The sequence below is a fragment of the Lates calcarifer genome, linkage group LG8 (genome assembly GCF_001640805.2).
Source record: "Lates calcarifer isolate ASB-BC8 linkage group LG8, TLL_Latcal_v3, whole genome shotgun sequence".
Classification (NCBI taxonomy): domain Eukaryota; kingdom Metazoa; phylum Chordata; class Actinopteri; family Centropomidae; genus Lates; species Lates calcarifer.
The window spans coordinates 19,405,517-19,414,850 of record NC_066840.1 but is presented as its reverse complement, the minus strand read 5'-3'; the positions used below and the strand labels follow the sequence as shown (position 1 = coordinate 19,414,850).

At 42.1% G+C, this 9,334-nt stretch overlaps 2 protein-coding genes across 2 annotated transcripts; both read right to left on the bottom strand.

The window, feature by feature from the left end:
• Positions 1-1,198: 1,198 nt before the first annotated feature.
• On the bottom strand, positions 1,199-6,333 carry LOC108895042 (heterogeneous nuclear ribonucleoprotein A0). The gene is made up of 2 exons (XM_018693705.2): positions 6,221-6,333; positions 1,199-2,536 (listed from the first exon to the last, which is right to left on the bottom strand). Exon 2 carries the CDS (start codon positions 2,313-2,315, stop codon positions 1,425-1,427), a length of 891 nt encoding a protein of 296 aa, XP_018549221.1. The 5' UTR covers positions 2,316-2,536; positions 6,221-6,333; the 3' UTR covers positions 1,199-1,424.
• Positions 4,191-8,911, bottom strand: LOC108895040 (heterogeneous nuclear ribonucleoprotein A0-like). Its single transcript, XM_018693704.2, is given in 4 exon segments — positions 4,191-6,327; positions 7,743-7,951; positions 7,954-8,739; positions 8,741-8,911. Coding segments are annotated over 3 exon segments (909 nt in total). The 5' UTR covers positions 8,816-8,911; the 3' UTR covers positions 4,191-6,327; positions 7,743-7,903.
• Positions 8,912-9,334: the final 423 nt, after the last annotated feature.

Below are 9,334 nucleotides of genomic sequence, written 5' to 3'. Positions count from 1 at the left end.
AAATGATGTAACTGGCGGCCAACTGGCCGCATGTGTGGGTTAATGAAGGCGAACAAACCCCGATTTTCTGGAAGAACCCGTCTTCAGTTTAAAACTGAAAATGCAGAGTTGTGTTTCACATAGACTGAAACAAGATTACAAAATGAAACTGAACGACACTTACACAATAACACGATTACTGGCAGAATATGGATACTTTCCTTCAACATCCAAGGAAAAAGGTTCATATAAATGTAATTTTAATCATTGACAGGCACCTCGCAATTTGTCAAACAATCATCACACATCAAAATAAATATCAAAAATCATATTTCATCATTCATTAATGTGAGAAACGGTTAATTAAATAGGATTTCAATCAAATCAGAACATTTGCTTATTGTATTGAAGGTTTCCATATAATTCTACAAAAAAAGAGGGAAAAAATTGCAATCTCACACCTGAAATAGTTCAAAAATAGTGCTTTCTGTGATGCACACAATCAGACTCTTATACCTCCGCGTCCAATGTATTAAGCTTTGCCGGTATAAAATGGCCGATGGATTGGAAATGCAGGAATTCACAGGAAATACTCCCTCCTGGTGGCAGCTTTCTGAACTCAATTCCCAAGATTACAAAAGGCTGATGAAAAGCACCAAACCGCAGCTGTCACACCGCTGATTTTAATACACTATCTGCGGAAATGTTAACCCACACGGTTTGAATCAAGACTGCGAGATTAGATAGATTTTTCAAAACATTAAAAACTTTAATAAAAGCAGAATAAAACATAGGGGCGAACTGAACACCATGGATTTCAAAACAGTTTTAATCTAAACAAAAGCCTGTAATGGGACGGGAGAAGTGGAAAAAAAAAAATTACAGTTAACAAAACAGTCCGTGACATTTCTCCAAAAATACTTTGTCACGAAAGTGTTTTAAGATCAAGAAACTCAAGCAATCGAGTCCCATGCTGCCCGACACTGCCACCAACTTCACTTAAAACCCTGAGTTCATGATGCAAAAAAGATAACAGACACATCTGGCTGGTTTGCAAGACAAACAAACTCATTTGAGTCGAGAAGCAGTGACTGACAATGATTACGGCTTTACAAATGGTTCAAAACAAGTCTTTCCCCAAACATAACAAAAGTACAATTCAATAATAATTCACAATTCTTAGTAGTAAAGTCCATAATGTGTGGAATAGGAGGACAGATGGGGGTCCGGGTGGGGGTAGGGGGTCGGAGAGCCAGGATCCAGAGGACCGTCTCATTCATTCAGTGTGGGTGATGGGTACTGCTTCCTTTAATTGAACTCAACAAAAGACCCCTCACCCCCACCTGGGCCTGTGTAATGTGTGTGTGTGTGTGTGTTTGTGTGTAAATTCAAGTTCGTTGTAATCAGGATTTTCCCCATGAACATCTCAAAACTGGAGGGAGCCGCTAATAACCACCGCCGTATCCACCACCCCTGCCGTAGCCGCCACCGCCGCCGCCTCTGTTGTACGGAGCCCCGCTCCTGTAGGAATAGTTGCCCCCCTTCATTGCACCATAATTGGAGTGCTGCTGTCCGTAGCCGTCCCCAAAGTCACCATTACTGTAGCCACCCCCCATCTGGTTGTCGTATTCTTCATAGCCACCGTAACCCCCGTAGCCTCCACCACCGTTGTAACCCCCACCGTAGCCGTAGCCACCTCCATAATTGCCGCCGTAGCCTCCTCCGTAGCCGCCGCCTCCTCTTCCGCCGCCATAGTTTTGCATCCCTCTCCCTCGGCCCCTGCCTACTCGGCCGCCGCTGGACATCTCCTGCTTGGTCAGAGCTTTCTTCACCTCCACCTTGTTCCCGTTAATGGTATGGTATCTGGTCAGCGCCGCTTTGGTGGCAGAGTCGGTGTCCTCGAAGAAGACAAAGCCGAAGCCTCTCTTCCTGCCGGTCTGCTTGTCAGAGATGATCTCGGCCTTCTCCACCACGCCGAACTGGGAGAAGTACTCGGTCAGGTTGTCCGGCTCGATGTGGTCTTTCACGCCGCCGACGAAAATTTTCTTGACATTGGCGAGGATGTCTGGGTTGTTCGCGTCCTCCTGGGCTATGGCCCTTTTCAATTCCACGTTGTTGCCTTCGACGACATGTGGCTTAGCCGCCATTGCTGCATCGGCCTCCTCCGGTGTCGAGTAGGTGATAAAGCCGAAACAGCGGGACCGTCCGAGCTGCTGGTTCATGACCACAACACAGTCGCTGAGCGTCCCGTACTGCTCGAAATACGCGCGGAGGCCATCTTTAGTGGTCTCCACATTCAGTCCTCCGACAAAAAGCTTGCAAAGTTTAGCCGTCATGATTGAATTTCTCCTGTGGATGGTAGACAGAGACCGTCCCTCTTCTTCTTCAATGGACGACGTCAGGGCGGGCCGTTTGACTCACTCGCCATCGTAAGACGTAACCGTCGCTGATTGGTCGTCTTGAAAAAATCACCACCCACATTGGCTAGCGAGCGAGTCACGTTGCTGCCCCCTTCAAGTCCTGTAGGAAATCTTACAATTCCATTTTTCCTTAGTTGCTGCGGAGAAAAGGAAACGTGAATTTCAACCTTTGTGGTCGCTTTGTTCCATTCCCCCCCTCTGATCTCTTACTGTATGAAAAATTAAAAAAAAAAAAAAAGTAAGGCAAAAGCAAGTAATTTGTATCATTTTTAGCACAACAATGGCTGCCTTAATACCACATGACAGTGACAATTCCTTGGCTTATATTACAAGCAGTGAACATAGCTCTGCAGCACATAACTGCCATATAAATGCTAAGACCATCAGACATTCCTAAATGTAAAGCCCTCATGTTCTTTAAATATACCACATATCAACATTTTACTAGATTATGACTTAAGAGACACACAGATAAATATAGGGCATGATTTTGAGAGTAGCCTTTAAAAATTTAAAATGCAGACCACCAATTTGAATTGTCCAAACTGTATACCAACAGGAGGGCTGATATGGAAACACTTTTTTTCAAATGACAATTGTCTTACCCAGAAAACAAAATTTTCAGTTTCAAATGCAATGTTCTCCACCTATTTATTACTTAAGACAGGGAGAACTGGTCATGCTTGTCTCAAACTCTTAGCAAAAATATGTAATTGTCATGTTACATCTGAAACAGCTTTGAGTATTGGCATGTATCAAACGGTCTTGATTAGGTGACTTTGGGCTTTTCACAACAAATGAAACTTATCTCTTCCTCCCCCAGACTGCTGCAAGAAAAAAAATCAATTGCTTCTCCAGTTTAGTTCAAAAGAATCTACAGCACGTTAAAGCATGTTGCAACACGCCCTTCTTTTAAAACAGTACAAGCTGTAATTGCACCTAAAGCCCATTTTTTCTTTTTTGGCAAATCATTGTCACCAGGACAGCTGCAGTATTGGTTTTGGGAAACCATCCAACTGCTAAACCAGGTCATCAAGTTTCCCCCCCCCCATCATTCGTCGCACTACACCTCTCAGCTCCTAATCTTTGTTGAGTCTGATTACCAATTTGCATCAAAGGTGCCCTGTGGAGTTTATGACCTCTGGTAGCACTACAGTGCAGTTTTATTAGGTGTGGATCCTCATTTTGTTTGTCTTGTGCATGAAGACAACACAACACACTCCTGCCAATGATTTCATACCACTACACTGACAGGTAGCATTGTGCCAAGATAAGCAGCAATGTGCCAACAAAGGCGAGGAGGAAAACTACAAGCTAGTAAATATGGATGTATGCAGTACTTGACTTAAAATACTCTGCTTGGAAATGCATTGTGTTTTGGTGGATAAAATTGAGAGTAAATATAAATTTTGTTTGCAGGAAAACACCACAGGGCACCTTTAAAATTGCCACAATACTTGTGCTATACAGAGATGCAGAAAACAGGCTTCAAATAGGACACATTAATGTCTCCTTAGTTTCACTCAAAGGGGCAAAAATTATTTAAGTACCACAGTCCAGCCAAGCCTCTTGCCTCTACCAGCACCAAAATTTAAAGCACTGAATTGGATACACATTGCAGGACTCTAAAGACCTGTACCCAGGAGATCTTCTGAATCCAACCTCCTTGAATGAAGCACAAATACATCCACCAACTTTGGCTCTTTGGCATCAAACCTCGACAGAGTGAAAATAATCTGTGACCACCAACCTATGCTCAGTAATAAAAAAAAACAAAAGTAACGTAACAAGTTTCTTGGTATATAAAAATATATAATTTATTGTGGATTCATAAAAAGCACGGCCAACATAACAGATGTTTCCTTTTCCTATGGGATGATCAGATGCATCATTAATCCTATAAAAGGTAAGAGAACAAAAGTAAAATTGACACTACGATCACCATATCAAGCATCACTCAAAACAGTATTTTTGTCATCACAGTACATCAGACAGGATTTAGTTACGGGAACGTGTTTTAGTCCAATTTTATGAAATTAAGGGCTTACTGTTGGGGTTTCAGTTAGGTTTTGTTTAAGTTTTAGCACACGTTTTCCTCATATCATTATAGCTAAGACATCAAGTACATGTTACAACGCCAGTAGTGTGATGTATTGTGTGCTCGTCATCAAGAGTTAATTGATAAGCTCTCTTATGGTTACTTTAGCTCACTTTTCAAAAACAGGCAAGCAGCATTTGTATTTATCTATGAGAGCATGTGAATGAGAGCACATCAAGCATAGATCCTTACTGCTCAATTAGTGGCAACCTTTAAATTTAACAATAAAATAAAGACACACACAAAGCCCTGACCAACAATAATGAGGTATCTTTAAAATATTTGTCAGCAGACTTCAGCAGAAAACATTTACAGTGCCACTCACTTACTGGTATCCCATTTGGCCTCTGAATTCCTGTTAAAAGCTTCTCTCAGGCCTGGGTGTGTATTTACAACTCCAGACCCTGTCTAATGCAAATTTTAAAGAACTAATATTACAAATTGGCTGGTGTCCATACAACCACAACTTCTGGCCATTATCATCATCCTCTTACTTTCCCAATTACTTATACCTGTATCATATTCTGTAACTACTCCTGTTGTCTTCAAATGGCAGATTTTGTGACACCTGATGTCTTTAAAGGCTCAAATGTATAGGAAACAGTAACCTCTGAGGTTTTTACTGTTTCCAGTTAATAATTTATAGGCACTGTGCACCTCACTGTAAAGAAGTGTAAATACAGACATTTCACTGCAATAATTCTCTGGTTACTTACTTCATAGATCCTGTCAGCCAACAGAACTTATGAAAATCATCTTTGGTCTAATATGATGGTCTCTCAATGGTTTTAAAATGGGGAGGTATAAACCTGAGTTCCTGTCATTGTTCCTTGTTCTGAAACAAGTCTGCAGACAAATGTTGCCATAAACTCTGTTATACTGTGTCTTTCAGCCACATACAGAATGGCCAAGGAAGCAATTCACATTTCATTGATACAAGCCTCCCAAGAGGAGCAGCACGCTTCGGATACAGCCTAGCATAATTTTAATTTTAGTAAAACAATAAAAACAATACTGTAAATCATATTGTGACTTAAGTCACACACACACACACCAACCCTTTATGGGATTAAACCATGTAACCTAATAAAAACACGTCAATGTCAATCATTTATTGTATTTTGAAACCCACAGTGCCCCAAATGCAAACTTCCTTGCCAGGGAAATTAGTTCTTCAGTCAGTGGTTTCCAACCTGCCCAAGATAAACCTAAGACTTAACAAGATTAAAAAAAAAAAAAAAGCAACCATAAAACCCACACCAACACTTTATCATTTGAGTAAAATGTAACGCTTCACTTCACATCGCCACTGCTTCTGTAACCAAATTAGAATTCTGCACACCAAATAGAATCTGTATCAAATTCTACTTTTTCTCTTTTAATACTGAATATTTGTACCTTTTCAGGTCAGTAACATCATTTAAATACAAGATCCTTGTATTATACTTGTTATGAGTAGAAGTAGGTAATGCTTTGTTTTAAGGGAACACGGGCCAAACAAGTTGGAAGCCTCTGGCTTAAGCATTGTGGGGTTAAGAGATCATCAGTGCTGGTCATTGAGAAAAGAACATTCATGATTACACTGGAGCACTGTGTTATCAAAATCCCCCCAAAACCTGAAACCAAACACATCTTCAATAAAAACCTGTCAGAATTAGAAACCCTTCGTTCAAAATGCATTTTTGACCAAACTGGAGAATCCTTTTGTGAAAACTGACTTCACCTGAGGGGGAGAAGGCACAACCACTCTCCGGTCCCCCCGTCGACGTGGAGACACACACCCCATCGTTTTTGGGGGTGATGTCCTCTTGCCCAGGTTACCGTAGCAACCTGGAGGAGATGGGAGAGAAACAGAGTGAGAAACTGGGCAAAGCAATGGTTTCTGGAGGAGACACCACTTTACATGTTCCATTATTTAATGGTGGAACAAAATTTGGGTCCCCTTCCACCCACTTAAAGTTCATTTAAGACCAAATTAAGTAACCCCCCTTTTTAAGATTAGCTATGTAAAAGGCGCATTGAGCTATGAAGTGTCAGTTAAGTTGGTTAAGATTAAATAATGGCACACTTGTGCACCATCTCAAAGATATTCCATACATGGTTGACCAACACAGAGTGAAGACAGGTTGATTTACATACCTAGTTTGCTGGATGTGGATATCCTAAAGAGATATTTCAGACTCCTATCACAATCGACCCCAGGTAATCAACAGGGTCCTGATGTAGCCTACAAACAAACTGCTACGGCTATTTTGGCTGGGATAGCCTACTGGAATACGAGTAAGAACACCTAAATGTAGGAATAATCAAAGATAAATATCAGAGCCCTCATGTCCACATAAAGATATGTATTCAAATATGTAAAAAAAAAAGAAAAATAAGTTATATTAGCAATGTCTAAAAAAACCACATAATTTAAAAAACAAGGTCAAACCCTACAAAGCCTACATGCATTGGCTGTGGGTAGACTACAACTGTAACCATTTCACCCACCTGAGAGTAAGGGAATTAACTGTGGGAAAGATGCCATGTAACTAAAGATCAACAAGATGATGTCACTTATAAAACCTGTGGATGAACTTGAGGAAGCCTGGTTAAATAAGTAAAATAACTAAGCTAAGTGGTATAACGTTTTATTTAAAATGAACATACATAAGCATACCAAAGTGTTTTAACAGTAGGTTTGTTCTCCAGACATGAAAGTATACAATATACATTAGATATTGCTACAGGTAAATGGAAAATGAACAATATTTCGATTGAAACTATTAACTATGCGTGAGGAGAGTTTGAGTACAGTATAGGGAAGGAAACAAGGAAACTGGATCCTGCAGTATCACGTTCCCGCCTTTGCTGAATGACCCAAATAGATAATTATACAAATTGATGTTATCAGTATAACATAGCTATGAAAGTCAAAACCACATAACATGCTTTCTCATCCTCATACAATGAAATCACACTAAGTTTACTCCAGAAAACAAAATCTAATCTAATTGCTTAAAAATATTAAGATCATCAGAACTTGTCAGCAAAACAATCCTACATCGAAATTTTCAAAAACAACGAGTGAACGCAAATAAAAAAAATTATAATCAACTCTAAACGACAACTACACGTCGTTGACGTGGGTACATAATAAAAAAGGGACCACTGTACGTTTTATTCTTCATGTTAATGTGTCCTAGTTGAACGGCAACAACCGCTGCTCGGTTATCAGGTTTTCTGGGAAGTGACCTTCCTACCTGTTTGGGGTTTTGAGGTCTTCATTATGATTAGGGGGGTCTCTGTGTCCGTATCTCTGCCATGGTTGGGTTTCACGGCAGACGCCCCTTAACTGAATTTGAGTTTTGGCGTTCAAATCCTGGCTGGAGGTAATTTGTGGCTGGGGATGGGTGATTTTCCATTATGCAGTGTCACTTAATAGCCGCCGCCGTAGCCCCCCCTCGGGTAGCCGCCGCCACCGCCACCTCTGGCGTAGGGAGCAGCGCTCCTTGGGCCGCCGAAGGGTGAACCTTTCATGGGGCCATAACCAGATGAATGCTGGCCATACCCGCTCCCAAACTCGTTGTAACCGTTTCCGCCACCATAGCCACTTCCTTGGTCTCCATAGCCGCCACCATATGGTCCGCCGTACCCTCCGTAGCCGCCACAGTTGTAGCCTCCGCCATTTCCGTAGTTGTAGTTTCCGCCGTAGTCCCTGCTGCCGTAGCCATTTTGATTTCCCCTCATGCCTCTACCCGGTCTGCCCCTGGGCGCCATACCGGTTCTGTTGGCTGCCTGCATCTCCTGCTTGGTCAATGCTTTCTTAACCTCAACTTTGTGTGAGCAAACAGTGTGGAACTTCACCACAACCGCCTTGTCGGCTGCGTCGTGATCGGTGAAGTACACAAAGCCGAAGCCCCTTTTCTTTCCGGTCTCCTTCTCCGAGATGACTTCGGCCTTCTCGATCTGGCCGTACTGGGAGAAGTATTCGGTCAGATGCTCCTCTTCAATGTCGTCTTTCAGGCCACCAACGAATATTTTCTTAACTTTTGCGAGGGCCTCTGGCTTGTTGGCGTCTTCTCTTGCAACGGCCCGCTTCACCTCGACCGCGTTGCCGTCGACGGTGTGCGGCCTAGCCGCCATTGCTGCGTCGGCCTCCTCCGGTGTAGAGTAGGTTACAAAGCCGAAACAGCGAGACCGCTGCAGCTGCTTGTTCACGACGACAACACAGTCGGTGAGCGTACCGTACTGCTCGAAAATGCTTGCGCAGACCATCGTCGTCGGTGTCCACGTTCAGCCCACCGACGAAAAGTTTACAAAGCTGGTCGGTCATTTTTGAACAACGGTGATCTAATAATCTCTCGACGAACTCGGACAACGAACACAGTCACTGGACTCAGTCAAAATGGTGGTGGGAGGAAGAACGCAGCTTTATTTATACTGGAGGCAAGCTTGAAAATCGGTACCGCCTCTTCCGGTCCACCGTTCTTTCTTCTGTTAAAGAAAAAACCGACAAGCGATATTCTGCTTAAAGCGTTTAAAACGACATGGTATAAAACCACAACAATAATTATTGAATACTAAAGCTTTGCGTTTCTGTGTTTTAACGTGCGGTATCGTTGCGGACTACAACTGAGGAGGACGGTTTGTGTGTCACATGGCATCAGAATGTATCGATCAAATGCTTTTGTGCTGATATTTCTGCATGTAGCTTCAAAAAACTAAAAGAAAACTAAAAGCCAATTAGTTCAGATACTTTCTTTCGGCATACGCATTCTGTATTGAAGAACTGAATTGAAGCTCTAAAAGTGAAGGCCGAAATAATAATGCAACTGTGAAAACTACGTCTCTA